Raw genomic sequence first — 16,080 nt, 5'->3', positions numbered from 1 at the left:
CACCCTTTACCTGAAAATGCTTCACCTGAACCCTCTTGCCCCATCTTTACCTTGTTAACACCTTTTCATAACTTTTGGTTTCGGCTCTGATGGCACGGCCCTGAGCAGCCCTTCTCGATGCCAGCCTACCTTCTCGATGCCAGCCTACCCTCTCCGTGCCAGCAGCGTACATCAAGCTCCTGTAAACAGTGCCCAGAGCCCCCCCTTTCTTTATCACAGCTCCTAGTTTGAAATTACTCTATAATTGCTTGCGATTATTTGAGTCAAGTCTGTCACCCCTGCTTCAGGTTGAGCTCAAGGAAGGCAGGGATGGTGTCTGTTTCATCGCCTGTACCTGAAACTGAGTAGGCACCCAGTGAATATTTGCGAGATGATTGGCACTGCCAGCCACGCCAGCCACACCTCACCACACAGAGAGGAGGCTGCAGGCTCTACAGAAGGTTCTGAAACGGCCCTCGCCTGGGGCCAACCCCGGTGTCCCGGGCTCATACACAGGGCCTAAGCTGCGAAGGGGGGAGAGGCCTGTGGCCCCAGCACAACAAAGGCTGGGAGCCAAGCCCTGGGAGGCATAACTGGTTTGGGAGGCCTGGAAGACCAGGGGCCAGCAGCAGCGGGGTGGCCCTGCAGGGAGCTGGGCTATCGGACATTCCAACTCCCCGCCCTGCCTGGGGCTGCTGTCTGGTTGATGAGCCCCACAGCAGCACCCCACGCACGCATGCACGCGGACACACACACACACACACACACACATCTAGGGGTCCAGGAGGACTCGGGGCTTTGGCGGTGAGAGGAGCTGGCAGAGCCGCGCAGGGAGGGCGGGGCCGAGGGCGGGGCGGGCAGGTAGGTGCTTTTTCCCAGGAGCTGCCACTCTGAAAGTTCTCTGTGTAGCTAGGCAGCGCCGGTGACGTGTCCTTACCGAGGGCTGCGGAGGTTTCATCCTCTCCCCTTGTGACTGTGCCCTGTCTTTGAAGCCACCTGCCTCGGCCACCTGCTGCGGTCTTTCCAGCACGGATTCCAGCATCCCTTCCCTCTGGGCCAAGACCTGAATCTTGCCTTTGAAACCAGTTCCTAGGACGCTTCCCTTGGATACCGGGTGTTTCTCCGGGGGGCCATCATCCTGGGCCATGGCCCAGAGGGTAGACCTGGGGCCCAGGCGGCCAGAGGCTGTGACCATTCTGCTTTTGCTTGGATTATTCCGGTCCGGGCTGGGTGAGTATATGCGAGCACAGGGCATGGGGAGGGTGGTGGACAGGGGCTAAGGATAACACGTCCCTGTCCCTTATCCTGGGCTCAAGAACCCCCAGCTCCCTGGCTCTGCCCTCTCCCCTTTCCTTCAGCCTTGGCTTCCTGGGGGGAGGGGCGGCCCTCTGGGGAAGGGGCCGATGCTAAGAAGTCTGGGAACTTGGGTCTCCTCTGCTTACCCCTCCCTCCTTCTCTGCCTTCCAGGAGCTGCCGGGGCCGGTGCGGAAGGTGAGGCTGGGGGGAGGGCGAAGTGGGAGGGCGGAGGGGAGAGGGGACACAGAGCCAGCCTCCCGTGGAGTGTGTAAGGAGTGCCCGAGCCTCTCTGCTCAGCTGTCTCCCCACCTGCGACTGTCTTCCTGAAGTCCCCCCCAGTAGCTCTGTGAGATGGGATCACAGCCCGGGCTCTCTAGATAAGGGAACCGAGGGGCAGAGGCACCTTGCCCGAAGGCACACGGCCGGAAAGCGGCCGACCTGGGACCAGAACCCAGGTCTGACTCCGAGGTGTTTGGAGGAAAACAAACGGAGGGTCTCCTTTCTTCAAAGGCATTTTACCACCAGCCTGAGTCAAGGTGTTCAGTCCCGGCTTCGCCACTTACCGGACATGTGACTGGCCAGTCTCTGAACCTCCAAAGTGAAGTTGATGATGTTGATCTCTGAGGCTGTCTGAGGAGTTCAGGCATCCAGGAAGTGAAAGCCCCTTCAGGGTGGACATTGTTTGAAGTCACTAAATAGTAGCTATTGTCGTTATTATGAAGGGAGGTGGAGCCTGGCTGGCAGTTTCCTCTGCTCCTGGGAAGGTGACTTTGTGAAGGCCAGTTGGGTCCTGTTCCAAACAGCTGACCTCTGTGGGGGTAGGGTGGCTTTCACACCGTTCCTTTGTTCAGCACACACATTTATGATTCTACCTTTGTGCCCAGCCCCGGGCTGGGCGCTGGGCACATGGAGCTCTGCTCTGGTCTCTGCCCTTAGGGAGTGCCCAGGTTGGTGTGGCTAAGGCCACACCGGCAGCTGGGTGACAGCAGTGTAGGGGTGGCGCAGGCCCTGGGAGCGCTGGTGCTTTGCCTGACTCAATCCAGCAGGTTAGAGCAGGCAAGGAGGGGCTACTGTAGGCAAATCAGTTTGCTGAACAAAGTAGGGATGAGAAAAGATATTCTAGGCAATGATCTGGATAAGCCAAGATCTGGAGGTTAGTGCGTGGCCCCACATCTATGACAGGAAATGTCCAGAGGGAGGGCTGGAGGAAATGCCATTGTCCTGGAAGGTCTGGAATGTATCTTAAGGGCAGTGCAAAACCAGGGAGAGGATTGTAGCAGGGCTGTCACCTGGCCAGCTTTCTCATTTACAAAGGTCTTCAGACTTAGAAGGGGTGGACTGGATGGAAGGCAGGAAGGCCTGAGAGGAAGGGAGCTGTATGAGACCCAGATGAGGTCATGAGTCACGGATGGCAAGGTGGCAAAGCTGACTGTGCCTGGTAAGCATGGCATGGGGTCAAAGGGGTGACCAGCTCCTACGGACTCGCTTCCCAAGATCCAAGCCAGCTCTCTAGGGGCGGGAGCGGCAGGGCTAAGGACCAGTCCGAGGGCCCCAGGAGGGCCTGACCCCTGCCCCTTCCTCCCTGGGCAGCCGTGTGTGGTGTGGCCTCCCAAGCACGCATCACAGGTGGCAGCAGCGCGACCCCTGGCCAGTGGCCCTGGCAAGTCAGCATCACCTACGACGGCATCCACGTGTGTGGCGGTTCTCTCGTGTCTGAGCAGTGGGTGCTGTCAGCTGCTCACTGCTTTCCCAGGTACCAGCTGGGTTTGGGGGCCACGTGGGAAGTCAAAGGTGGGCTGGAGGTTTAGGTTCAGAGGTCTGTGTTCAATCAGAGGTTCGGTTCTTGGGTTGGGCCTAGGGATATCAATAAAGTCTGAAAGACTCCAGTCAGGAGTGAAAGCCACAGGTCACAGGTCACAGGTCACAGGACAAAGCGAGGGCACAGTTTAGGACCTAACAATTCCTTTGCCTGGGGTCCGAATCTGTGTGGGTTGGATGCCACCAGGTCACAGGGATCAAAGAAGCAGGGCAGGTCCGGGTCCCAGCCTCTGCCCCGCTTGCAGGGAGCACAGCAAGGAAGGGTACGAGGTGAAGCTGGGGGCCCACCAGCTGGACTCCTACACCCCCACGGCCGCGGTGCGCACCGTGGCACAGGTCATTCCTCACCCCGGCTACCGCCAGGAGGGCTCCCAGGGGGACATCGCACTCATCCGGCTGCACAGCCCTGTCACCCTCTCCCGCAACATCCGGCCGGTCTGCCTCCCTGCAGCCAACGCCTCCTTCCCCAACGGCCTCCAGTGCTCTGTCACCGGATGGGGCCACGTGGCCTCCTCAGGTGAGGCTGCACTGGCAGCTGGAGGGAGGGCGGGAGCCTCGCTCGGGGGGAGGCCCCAGCTCAGTGTCTCCTGCCCCCACAGTGAGCCTCCAGGCCCCCAGACCACTACAGCAACTTGAGGTGCCACTGATCAGTCGGGAGACGTGTAACTGCCTGTACAACATCGATGCCAAACCGAGTGAGCCCCACTCTATCCAGCAGGACATGGTGTGTGCTGGCTACGTAGAGGGGGGCAAGGACGCCTGCCAGGTAATGCCGGGGGCCCGCTGAACCAGAGACAAGTACATCTTGGGAAACGGGCTGGCACACTGACTGGGGCCTGGTCCTGACAGCTATTGTGTGGCTTTTCTCCTCAGGGTGACTCTGGGGGCCCCCTCTCCTGCCCTGTTGGGGGCCTCTGGTACCTGGCAGGCATTGTGAGCTGGGGTGATGCCTGTGGGGCCCCCAACCGGCCCGGTGTGTACACTCTGACCTCCAGCTACGCGTCCTGGATTCACCACCATGCAGCCGAGCTCCAGCCTCGGGTGGTACCCCAAACCTGGGAGTCCCAGCCTGATGGCAACCTCTGCAAAAACCGTCAGGCCTTCAACTCTGCGCCGGGCCGAGGCTTGTTGGGACCCGTCCTTGTGCTGCCGCTAGCCCTGACGCTGGGCCTCCTGCAGCCGTGGTGGGGGCACTGCGCTGCTCGCCCCGGGCGCTGACCCTGCACCCAGAACTGCCACGTGGTGCCCAAGGACAGACGCCAGTTCCCAAGACTGGCATGCCCCCCCCCACAGTCTCCGGGCCTAAGGCCTGCTTGTCACTCCTTCCTCGCAGGACCCTGGGGGAGTTCAGGCCACCATCCTGACCTTTGAGCCCACCCCCCCTGGGCTTATTCTTTGGGACTATAATCCACAGCCAGTTTTACTGCCAGTGGTAATGGCCAGAAGCTCTGGCCACCTGCTGTCCACAAGCCTATTGGTTGGGCTCCTATGGAGCCCCTGGGGAGCCTTAGCTAAGAAAATGAGCCCGGCTCTTCCGTTTCCAGAAGCCCGGGCAGCTGCCCGCGGACTGCTGCTGAAGGCGGGCTCCAGAGCCGGAGCAGCTCCGCCTGAAGAACGCCGTCACCTGACCCTCTTGTCGTCTGAGCTGGGGCTGCCTCTGAGCAGTAAGCAGGATGTTTTTAAGGACGGAAAGGCCCCAGTCTTGCCCCATTGGCTGCTACGCCCCCCTTGAGCCCTGACTCCTGGACCCCGGAGGACTGAGCCCCCACCGGAACTGGGCTTGGGCTTGGGCGTGGGGTCGGGGTACACAGAGCAAGGAGGAGTAAAATGTGTGGAGCACAACCGGCTGTGTGTGATGTGCCACAACTGGCTGTGTGTGATGTCCCACGACCGGCTGTGTGCGATGTGCCATGAAGAGCGTCAGCGCTCGGCCTCTTGGCCCCACCTCCAAAATCCAGAGGCACCGGCAGAACTTACTTTATTAAAAAAATGATGAAATAGTCTGTACATATTTACAGGCTTGGGCAAGGAGGTAAGGGGTCCAGCAGCAGGGGCACAGGTCACTCACTTCTTAGAGAGTTTGACTTGCTTGTGCTTGGGGGGTGCCCACTTGAGGCAGACAGAGTCCACTGTGGGGAGAGGACACATGTGAGAGAAAGAGAGGGGCAGGGCTGGGCGGCTGGGCCCAGGCCAGCTTTCACCTCAAGGAGAACAAGGGCAGAATGAGCCCTGGGGAGGGGACAGAAAGGCCAGGCATGAGCAGCTTGCCTCAGGCTTTGACCTGGGAGCGGTCAGACTGGTTTCGGACCATAGGACGGCAGAAGGGAGGCTGTGGCTACAGGAGTCCTACTCCTACCCCCTCCCACACACCCTAGGGAGCCCCTCACCTGTTATGGGTGGTTTCTTATACTGAGCACTTTTGAGGTGTTCCTCTACTAGCTTGGGTGTGACACAGATGACATGCTGGCCCTTCCAGTACTTGACCATATTGAGGGACTGTAGGGTGCTGATGATGTCATTCTGGGTGATGCTGGTCATCTGGCTGCAGAAAGGGATTGGAGCAGATGCTAGGAGAGCTCACTTGTGGGGTCTGGCTGGGACAGCAAAAGGACAAGGAGACAGGCTCACGGCCAATCTTAGAACCTTTCCCTCTTGGAGAATTCCAAGAAGCCTCCCTCATGAGGTCCTTGATGAACAGCGCGCCCAGGACAGGGTTGGGGACCAGGGCTCTCACCTGAGGTCCTTGATGGACAGCGTGCCACGGAAGTCTCGCAGAATCTCCAGCAGGACCCAGGACCAGTAGCTGCGGTAGCTGAGCTTGCCCAGGTCAGACAGCGGCTTCTCCGGGGAGCCCACCGTGCTCTCTAGCTTGGATAGCTCATAACCTGGCAACGGGAGAAACGAGGGTCCTGCACGTCTAGCCCCACCCTGGGCTCTACCCCCTCCCTGAGGTGCCCGTTCCTGGACGAGGAGGAGCCACTCACTGAAAGCAATGAGGAACTTGCCGTAGCCACGGCGCTGGTAGGGAGGCAGGGTCAGGATGCAGGCCACGTTGTTCCCATCCGGGGACTCCTTCTCCTAAGGGGTGAGAGGTCAGGGCCCCGGAGCAGCTCAGCCCCCCTCCAGGGCACACTCACTCCCCTCCCTCCACCTCTGCTTCCCCAGCCCATACCTTGGAGAAGTAGCCAACGATGTGGGCCCCCTGCCTGTCCACCTCGGTCAAGATGTAAAAGACGAAGGGCTCCACGTCGAAGTACAGCGTCTTGTGGTCCAGGAAAAGCTTGGCCAGCAGACACAGGTTCTGACAGTAAATCTGAGGAGTTGGGGAGGGAGATGCAGGCTCAGAGAGCAAGGACAATGAGCCCTTTGAGACCTCGGCCGGACCTGCCACCCAGTCCGCGAGTGCCAGACCATTAAGTGGCTCCTCACCGGAACAGCAGGCTCTCTGCGTACACAGGGGCCTGTGCAGTTCCAACCTGTGCTGTTCAAGGTTACGTACCTGGCACCTAGCACACAGCAAAGCACGAGGCTGGGCGCTGGCTAGGTGTCTGCTGAGTGGACAAGCCTCAAGCCTGGCTCCGAAGCCTGGGCGTCTGCCCACTCGGCCATACTGGTCCGCCGAGCCTCTCCTGCTACAGGCTGGACACCCACCTAGGCCAGAGGCCGACGGCAGGAGGAACAAGGGGACCTTACTGTCGGCTTTGTTGCACAGACCAAGGGTTCGTCTGGTGTATATACCTTTTGTATTCCCTCTTCATTTGACTAAACACCTGTGTAAGCCCAGTGTGGCTAGTCTCATTTACTTAAAACAAAAAAAAAAACAACAATTGAGGCTCAGGGAGGGGGAAGTGCTTGCCTAGGACCTCAAAGCTGGCCGAGGGTCGCGCCAGCAAGAATACCCATGTCTCCCGATGACACCTTTCCTGCCGGTATCCCCGTTGCTGTTCAAGAAGGCAGAGCAGCGGGCAAGGGCTGGGCCCAGGGTGGCTGTTCCTTACCCCAAGCTATTTACCACAAGGCTGACTGAGCCAGGACAGGTCACCAATAATGAGGAAGGCTCATTACTTAGCACCTACTGGATGTCAGACACTGGGGTAAGTATGTCACGTTGTCATCTCAGTTATTCCACTAACAAGCCTATTAGGTAAATATTGCCATGACTCCTCTGTTATAGATGAGGAAATAGGAACAAACGATGTTAGGTAACTTCTCTAAGGTCGGCTAGTAGGTGACAGATGTGAAGCCAGGGGCCACTCAGAGGCCTGCCCTCCTTGTCTTACACTCTGCCCATCCACGGGATATGGGGACACTTGGTGAGACCTTCCCCAACTGACCAGGCAAAGGCCAGGCTCTCAGTAAAGCGGATCCCAGATGCCCTGCCCATTCAAGTCTTTTTGCGGGGAACAAGGAACTGGGCCTTCAGAGCCACAGAGCTGGCGGGCAGGAAATCTTACACAAAGCAGTTCCCTCCGGGGAAAAGCAAACACCTTTTATTCAGGCATAAAGAGAAAGCATATAGAAACAGCCTCAGGCCTGACAGTCTCCGCTCAGGGCTCCAGAACTGCCCACACCTCAACAGCCCCGTCAGGAGAACAGTCCTCGGGGAAATACAAACACCGGGCCCAGGGTTGGCACCTGGGCCGTGCTCACTATGCACCAGCCACAGACCCCATGCCAGGCGAGGCAGGAGCCTGCAGGCCTCTACCTGGAGGAGCTGCTCTTCCTAGCCTCTAGCCTCTTTTTTTTTTAAGATTTAAAAAAAAAATTATTCTATTTACTTATTTATATTTTATTTTTCTTAAGTGAGAAGCAGCAAGGCAGAGAGACAGACTTCCACAAGTGCCCTGACTGGGACCACCTGGCAAGCCCACTGAGGGCCAATGCTCTGCCCATCTGGAGCCGTTGCTCAGCAACTGAGCTGTTTTAGCACCTGAGGTGGGCCATGGAGCCATCCTCAGCTCCCAGGGCCAACTTGTTTCAATTGAGCCATGGCTGCCATGGGAGGAGAAGGGATTGATAGAGAGAAGGGAGAAGGGGAGGAGTGAAGAAGCAGATGGTCAATTCTCCCGTGTGCCCTGACTGGGAATTGAACCTGGGACATCCACACACCAGGCCAATGCTCTACCACTGAGCGAATTGGCTAGGGCTTTTTAAAAAAGATTTTATTTATTGATTTTAGAGAGAGGATAAGGGGGGGAGAGCAGGAAGCATCAACTTGTAATAGTTGCTTCTCATATGTGCCTTGATGGGGCAAGCCTGGGGTTTCACACCAGTAACCTCAGCGTTCCATGTTGACGCTTCCTACCCTGCGCCACCGCAGGCCAGGCGGCCTCTGTCCTCTGATGACAGCCAAGGCTGTCCAGGAGGTGCCCGTGCTCCCTCCGCCTCCCCACAGCGCGCCGGCCACCCACTCACCTTGTGGTCTTTGCCATCCACCTCATACACAGAGATGTTGCTCTTGCGATAGATCTCCTTCCCCGGGGGCTGCCGCCACTGACACTGGCCCTGCGGGTAGGAATGGGGGGACACGGGCTTCAGACTGAAGTTCTCTGCCAGTGCCCTTCACTGTGCCCTATGTGGCTTGCAGTAAATCTGTTCTTCCCTCAGTTTCCCCATATGCAGATCCTGGACTCAACACTTCACTCACATCAAGTAATTCTGCCAACCACATGAGCCTATTGTACAGATGGAGAAAGGGGGCCAGGTCACTGGCTCAAACATCACACAGCCAGGGGGCTCGAGTCCAGGTGGGCCTGGCTCTAGAGGACTGGGGGGGGGGCCTCTGATCCATGACAACAGCGTTTCCTAAACTGCACACATTTGCCTCAGACTCCACCCTTTGGGAAGCCCAGAGGCAGGGCAAGAGCCCCCTGCCCTGGCCGCGCCCCCGTACCACCGCCTCCCATCTGTCCACACCAGCCAGTCCCACCACTTGGGGTCTGTGCTTGCTCCTGCTTTTCTGCCGTGGAACCTGGTCCCTGGCTGGCTCTGATACCCCCGTGGAGAAAGGTAAGGAGTCCAGGGAAAGGTACAGGCAAGGATTCCTGCCCCCATTCTACAGAAGAGGAAACTGAGGTCTAGGGAGGGGTAAGTTGGCCTACGTCACTTCATCAAAGACCGAGAGAGCCAGGCAGGAACCAGGTCTCTCAATCCACAGGCGGTTTTTCCGTGTCCTCCCCTCCTGTGAGCCCGTCTGCAGGCGCTGCCATCCCAGTGCCCTCAGCAGGCTGGTTCCCGTGTCCTCCCCTCCTGTGAGCCCGTCTGCAGGCGCTGCCATCCCAGTGCCCTCAGCGGGCTGGCCCGCCAGGTAGCCTCACCAGGTGGAAGCGGTAGCTCTTCTCGTATTTCATGTACTTGAGGCAATACTCGCAGAGCCAGAGCTTGGGCTGTTTCCCATAGTCCTCAGGGAACGGTGAGAAGTACCAGGCATCGATCTCGTAGTTCCCGATGTGGATCTTGTCCACGTACTTCACCTTGGTGATCTGTGCGGGGCAGTGGACGGCTCGTTCAGAGCAGGGAAAGCAGGCGGTGGGAGCCCCCAGTCAGGATCCCTGCCCGCTTACCGCCTCGTGCTCCTTCTCCAAGGCCGCTGTGGTGGGGTCCATCTCTGCATAGGTCTGGGCATGGAAAGAGCAAGGGACAGAGGTGAACAGAAGTGGTGGTCCGGCTGTCCCTCCCCTGTCCCAGAACCTCGGTGCTTCCCACCCAGCGTCCGGACCTCACATCCTGAATGACAAGAACCACACGAATAGCTAACTTTTTCTACCTGGTTCTGAAGCTGGCTTGTCCAAGCTCCTCCTGTCTGTCCACCCTCCCATGTATCCCAGATGTCCCTGATGCCTGAGTTTGGACCTTTCTGCCACATGAAAAGGGCTGGGATCAGGAGACCCGGTTAGAGTCCTCGGGGTGACGAGAGCTTCAGCTCTACCCGGGGAGCAGCCCAGCTCGGCCAGAGTGGTGAGACAGATGAGGTCATGGCTCCGGTCTTCCGTGCTCACAGCAGGAACTGTTGCCCACTCTACAGAGTGCCTGGACCTCTTTCCCAGACACCCGCGGAGCGGCCCGTCCATGGGACTGCTCCCAAAGGTCCCTTCCACGGGCTCAGAGTATCCAGAAGGGGACTTATTCTTTCCTCCTCCTGCATTCCCCATCTCACTGGGCGCCACCCTCAGTCCAACTACAGGAGACAGAGAAGGGGCCAATCTCAACACTCCTCCCTCTCTCGGCCTGGCATTCAATTAACAGCCACGTCCTGTCGACTCTATCTCCTCTGGAATTGACCCCTCTCTGGTATTCTCCTCTCTGTCCTATTCCAAAAAGCCACTGCCACCACATCAGGCCTGGACGACTGACTAGGGCTCCCAGCCTCCAGCCTGTCCCTTCAAATCTACACTGCTACGATCCTTCTTCTTCCAGCTCATGCCTTTGTACATAAAGTTCCTTCCACCTTGATGCCCTTCCTAATCCTCCTGCTGGCAAAAAAATGTGTTCTCAACCCAGTGGAGAGGGTGAGCAGGGTGAGTGCACAGGCCAGAACTTGGTGAGCTCGCCACGTGTGAACTTCTCTTTCTGTGCAACCTTCCTGTCCCTTCCAGGAGGCTGGACTGGATTCTTCCGCTGCAGAATATACCCTCTCCTTCCCGAGTAAGGAACAGTGGTCAGCAATAACCTCAACTGCCCTACCTGGCCTTCCCTCTTTCCCAAGTTCTCAGAAAGCAGGGACTAAGAGTTAGGTCATGCTCACAGAACATCCAGCGCCCAGGCCAGACTCTGCAGGAGGAAGCCAGTTCAACCTGACAGTGGAGCGGGGACCCAGGACGGCCTGTGTGACCTATCCCAGAATAAAGAGCAGCCTTCTCCTGCGGCCAAGCCGGGAGAAGGGAGCCAACATCCTACCCAGAAGCCCCTTCCACAGGGCACACCATGCACGCGCCTGGATGCCTCAGACACAGCACTCCTTCCTATCTTACAGAGAAGTAAACAGGCAGAGGTGAGGTCACTCGCCCTCGGGGATGGGCTAGCTGCCATCATTCCAAGTGCCAAGCACTCCACAGGCATTATTTCATTCAGTCCTCACAGTAAGCCCGAGGCAGAATTACTCATTGTCCACACTACACAAAAGAGGAAACTGAGGCACAAAGGTGAGGTCACCTGCCCATCACAGAAAAGGTACTCGGCAGAGTTAAGCACAGGCCCCTGGTCTGTCCAATGCCTGCAATTAACCCTCTGCAAAGATGAGGGAAGGAAGATTTCCTTCCTCCTGTGCTTCTTTTAAATGCATCCCCCAGCCCTGGCCAGTTAGCTCAGTTGGTTAGCAGTGTTTTTCAAACACTGGTCCAAGGACTGGCGCTGGTCTGTGCAAGAGCTAAGATACTCTTCAACATCAGGGTGGTTTAACTCTTTCCTGGACCAGCCTCGTCCACAGACCAGCAGTTGAAAACCACTGGGTAGTGTCGTTCCGAAGCACCAAGATTGCAGGTTCGATCCCCAGTCAGGGCACATATGGGAAGCGACCAATGAAGGCACAACTAAGTGGAACAAATGAATGCTTCTCTCTCTCCGCCCCCCCTTCCTCTCTCTCTCCATCTCTCTAAAGTCAATCAATTAAAAAAAAAGAAAATGCATTTTCCAACTCTCACAAAACAATGTTCTTCTGTAAATGTATTAAAGAATTACAAATAAAGCAGTACTTTTTTTTTTTAAGATTTTTATTATTTATTGATTTTGTGGGGCTGAGGGAGTGAGAAGTATCATAGTTGCTTCACTTTAGTTGTTCACTGGTTACTTGTTGTATGTGCCTCGACCAGGCAACCCCAGGGGTTCGAACCTGTGACCTCAGCGTTCCAGGTCTATGCTTTATCTACTGCACCACCACAGACCAGGCAGAACTTTTCTTAAGTGTTTCAACTGATTTAGAATTAAACATTAATTAGGTTTTAAAGACTCTTGCTGCCTGTTAATTCGATGATCGTCCCTTCTCTGACTGTCTCAGCCCTGGCCCATCGTCAGACCCCGGCTGACTGCCAGCACAGATGCACATCTTTGAGACTTAAGTGGCCAGTGCAGGTTGGTTGAGGGACTGAGAGACCCTTAGATTTGTGACGTTCAACAGAGGAGCCACTAGTCACACGCAGCTACTAACTTTAAACTTATTAAACAAAATTGAATTCTTAGTACACTAAACATATTTCAAGTTCTCCATAGCCATTCGTGGCTAGTGGCTACTCCATGAGCAAGTACAAACATAAAACAGTTTCATTCATCACAGAAAGTCCAACTGCATAGTGCTGCCTTACACCTGGAGGGGTCTTTCCAGTTTAGGGTATTTCAATTGTTTTTTTAATCGCAAACCACAGTAGGAAGTGCAGTTAGCACTGTAAATTGAGGTTTACCTATATACATACATGTATCTGTATGTGAAATAAAAACTTCTCAGAATAATACTTACTTCTAATAAAGCACAATGCACTCTGGTATTTTTCTATTTTATCCTATTTCTTTTTTCCAATTTAAAAATATAAATGCTGGTCATGGCCCACTGAACTAATTTGGTAATCTAAACAGCTGAGCCCCACAGTTTGAAAAACACACTAGCACTTAGAAGAAATAGCTCTAGTTGAAACTAATGTCTGCGTGCCTTAAGAACTCAATAAATCCAGATCTCCTGCATCCCCCATTTCACAGATCAAGGAACTGAGGCTCAGAGTGGGAGAAAAGGAACCTCCCAGGGACAGGCTGGCTTGACGAAAAGAACCCGGGTTTTGGAAACAAGCGGCCTGAGTGTTCTCTGATGTATCAAAATCATGATTAAGGATTTGTGTCCTGAAGTAGGACAATGGCATATCTAATTCAGGACTGGATTCAGCCCTTATGAACTGAGGATAATGCTGCTTTTACCTGACAGGTGTGCTGTTACACTTCAGTGAGATCATACATTCAAACTTTTCACCTAAAAATTTAAGTCACAAACCAATAAATGTTTGCTATTATTTTAATTGCAGCACATCCTTTTACTAGCTGTGTGACCTTAGGCATGTCAACTTACCTCTCTGAGTCTGTTTCCTCATCTACAAAAAATACATATAGGGTGGGATAGTGTGTGTATATATATATATATATATATATTTATATCTTCATGGTCTTGAATTGTTAAGGAGAATTTAAGAAGCTTATACATGTATAATATTCAGAATGGCTCTGGGCAATATCAAGTGCTCAGTATCACTCATTTTCTTCCTTCCGTTTGGACTTCAAGTTGGTTTATCTTATGCGCACAACTACTAGGAGACAAAAGAGGCTGTTAATGCAGGAGGACCGAGTTCCAGTCCCAGCTGTGCTGTTTCTTTGCTGTGCGACTGTAGCCAAGCCCTTGCCCTCTCTGAACCTCAGTTTTCTCATCTGGGGAGAGTACCCGAGAAGAACCAGGTCAAGTCTCTAACATACTGTAAGAGCTTAAGAAATGGGGGTGGTTCTATTTCTGGCACAGGGACCCAAAGGAGTTGGCAGAGGCCGTGGAGCCTCCCGGGGCTCTGGGGAAGGGGAGAGCGAGCCCGGACCTTCTGAACATGGTTGATCTCATCATGCTTGCGCTTTTGGTTGCGAGTGATCTTGCGCTCGGGCTGCTCAGCCAGCTCGCTCAGGTACTTCTCTGAGTTCTTCTGCACGGCATCCTTCACTGTCTTGGTCAGCGCCAGCCGGTTCTTGTCTACCCATTCGTCCAGTCGCCGGTTAACTATGAGGATGTGCCATGAGGGTACTGCCCTTCCACCCCCTCCCCACCCCCCAGGCCCAGGTACCCCACATCACTCACAGCCCACATAGTGCACATAGAATTCCTCTCGGCCCTCCTGGTCATTCACGCGTGACTGGATCACTTCAGCAGAATCTGTGAAGGAGAAAGGCTAGGATCAACAGGAAGGCAGAGTTGGAACACTGAAATAACCTGACCTGTCCTCAGCCACCATTCCATTCAATCACTGCCCATGAGGGACACCAGGTTGGGAGGTTGGGACTGTGATTCATTTTATATTTGAGAAAACTGAGGCTTACTCAGGCACACAGGTTTGAAAAGTGGTAAGAGCTAATACTTAGTTGAGCTTAAGCCCGACTCCAAATTCAATGCCTAGTTTACTATACTGCTCACAAAAATGAGGGGATATTTCAAAATATCCCCTCATTTTTGTGAGCAGTATCTATATTCAGTGTTTGTTTGGAGGTCATGAGGGCTGCCTCTGGAGTCAGACAGTGCGGGTTTATACATAATTCCAGTTCCCCGCTTCCCAGCTATTTTAACTGAGCAAGTTATTTTGACTTTCTGAGCCTCAGTTTCTTCATCTGTAAAATAGAGTTCGTGGTGTCCACCCCAGAGGATGAGTTACTGCCTCTACAGCTTTCAGTATAGTATGACAACTAGCAGACCATTTAGTAAGGGTTGTTGCTGAATAGAGAGGACACAGCAATGAATAACAAGCAGTTGTCCTCCAGAACTCTCCTCTTTGACAGGGGAGGACACAAAGACAACAATGTCACATATACCATGGCTGAAGTATAAATGTTCCAGGAATGCACAGAAGGGAATGACTCACTTTGCTTGAAGGGAATCAGAAATGGCAGCGCAGAGAGAGATAGGGGTTAAAAAGAATTAGTCCCGAGGCTGGTGAGCAAGGGGAAAGGGAAGAAAGGGCATTCCAAGCCAGAGGCCACGGGAGGCAAAATGTCTTCAAAGGGTACAGCGTGGTCTGGTTTGGTAATGGCTTTTGCCAGGGGTGGCTAGATACCAGAGAGGTCACAAGTATGAATGCCACTCTACGGAATGATGAGGAAAGGAGAGCGAGGGGAGGGGAGAGATGGGGAGGGAATGGTCTTTTCTGAGTTCTGGAAGGTCCTCTCGGCTGGAGGCTGTAGGAAAAGGTAAGTGGAAGGGGAAGTCGCAGGGACGGGAGAGACCGGTGAGGAAGCAAGGATAACAAGGAAAAGAATAAAGACGAAGGTTGGGCAAGGGGGTGGGATGGGAGATTTACACACAGAAGAACTGGGCGATCTCCTGCCTGGCGGGCTTTGCAGAACGGTGGGAAACGCGGCGTCGCGTTCTTCCCTCAAGCCCCGCCCCCACGCCCACCAACTCTTCCGAGTACCCGCCCCCGCCTCTAAAGACACCGCCCCCTGGCCCCGGACTCCGCCCTCACGCCAGGTGCTATCGGGCCGCCGGCACAGGTAGGTCTCTCCGATCTCCACGGTGACTTCCGGCTCGCCGCGCGCTGGGGTCGGCGGCGAGATACGACCGGGGGACGGGGCGGTCCCCTCAACCGCCGCGTTCTCTCCCGGCCCGGGCTCGCCTTCCCCATCGACCCCCGAAGTCGCCGCCGCCACCGCCGCCGCTCCCTGGGCCGCCATCGCTGCGGTGGAAATGACGCCAGAAGCCGGCGCCGCGCGGCGCGTTGAGCTTCGGCGCAGCGTCGCGTGGTGGGGGTGGCCGCCGGCTAGGGGGAGGGGGAAGGGGGGGTCTGTGACGTGGCAGGAGTCCATTGGCTAGTGTGGCGGCTCCGCGGGGCGCCGGGGCGAGCTGGACGTTGACTCTTGCCAGTCGCCCCGGAGTTCCCTTCTTTCGGCTTGGAGGTATGGCCGCGCCCTAGAGCTGAAAAGAGAGCTTTCCCTGCTGTGACGATTCAGCTCGATCTGGTGCCCGAGGAAGCCACGACTTGCCGGTTCTTGGGGGGACGCTGATCACACTTGAACCGGGAGGGGCCAGAACAGTCTCCCTGGTGCCCGACCTTAGGCCTGGGGGCCTGGAATTAACAGCCAGCTGTTATACGCCACTACCGCCAGCCTTGTATCGGCTCACCCTTATTTTGAAGATTGAAGAAATGGCCTAGCCTTGTTCAGAGTGGTTAAAGGGTACAGTTGGGGAAGGGTAAGCAGGAAGGGGGTGTCCAGGTACAGCCGATAAGTCGCTCTCACAGAATCAAGCCTTTTTAAAGGCTGGACCAG

General features: G+C 55.4%; 2 protein-coding genes across 3 annotated transcripts; one reads left to right on the top strand and one right to left on the bottom strand.

The window, feature by feature from the left end:
- The first annotated feature begins 870 nt into the window (after positions 1–870).
- PRSS8 (serine protease 8) lies at positions 871–5,050 on the top strand. Its single transcript, XM_066275788.1, has 6 exons — positions 871–1,209; positions 1,447–1,470; positions 2,866–3,028; positions 3,339–3,610; positions 3,693–3,859; positions 3,967–5,050. The coding sequence occupies exons 1-6, from the start codon at positions 1,125–1,127 to the stop codon at positions 4,309–4,311; spliced, it is 1,056 nt and encodes a 351-aa protein (XP_066131885.1). The 5' UTR covers positions 871–1,124; the 3' UTR covers positions 4,312–5,050.
- Positions 5,051–5,053: 3 nt separating this feature from the next.
- KAT8 (lysine acetyltransferase 8) lies at positions 5,054–15,516 on the bottom strand. 2 transcript variants are annotated; one of them, XM_066275775.1, is made up of 11 exons: positions 15,279–15,501; positions 13,904–13,978; positions 13,650–13,825; positions 9,657–9,710; positions 9,411–9,575; positions 8,509–8,598; positions 6,266–6,406; positions 6,078–6,171; positions 5,828–5,978; positions 5,481–5,635; positions 5,054–5,222 (listed from the first exon to the last, which is right to left on the bottom strand). In XM_066275775.1, exons 1-11 carry the CDS (start codon positions 15,484–15,486, stop codon positions 5,158–5,160), a joined length of 1,374 nt encoding a protein of 457 aa, XP_066131872.1. In that variant the 5' UTR covers positions 15,487–15,501; the 3' UTR covers positions 5,054–5,157. The 2 variants fall into 2 exon arrangements, with proteins under 2 accessions (XP_066131872.1, XP_066131873.1); XM_066275776.1 differs by having other exon boundaries at positions 5,828–6,171; positions 15,279–15,516.
- Between the last annotated feature and the right edge of the window lie 564 nt (positions 15,517–16,080).

Source organism: Saccopteryx bilineata, chromosome 4 (assembly GCF_036850765.1).
Source record: "Saccopteryx bilineata isolate mSacBil1 chromosome 4, mSacBil1_pri_phased_curated, whole genome shotgun sequence".
NCBI lineage: Eukaryota > Metazoa > Chordata > Mammalia > Chiroptera > Emballonuridae > Saccopteryx > Saccopteryx bilineata.
This window is presented reverse-complemented; position numbering and strand designations above follow the sequence as displayed.

Excerpts from the sequence above, each read along its gene's own strand:
- PRSS8 (XM_066275788.1), top strand. The coding sequence starts at position 1,125 with ATGGCCCAGAGGGTAGACCTGGGGCCCAGGCGGCCAGAGGCTGTGACC. Across the intron at positions 1,471-2,865 it reads TGCCGGGGCCGGTGCGGAAG|CCGTGTGTGGTGTGGCCTCC; the intron begins GTGAGGCTGGGG and ends CTCCCTGGGCAG. Across the intron at positions 3,029-3,338 it reads GCTGCTCACTGCTTTCCCAG|GGAGCACAGCAAGGAAGGGT; the intron begins GTACCAGCTGGG and ends CCCCGCTTGCAG.
- KAT8 (XM_066275776.1), bottom strand. The coding sequence starts at position 15,486 with ATGGCGGCCCAGGGAGCGGCGGCGGTGGCGGCGGCGACTTCGGGGGTC. Across the intron at positions 13,979-15,278 it reads GCGGCCCGATAGCACCTGGC|ATTCTGCTGAAGTGATCCAG; the intron begins GTGAGGGCGGAG and ends TCTCCTTCACAG. Across the intron at positions 13,826-13,903 it reads CTATGTGCACTATGTGGGCT|TTAACCGGCGACTGGACGAA; the intron begins GTGAGTGATGTG and ends ACATCCTCATAG.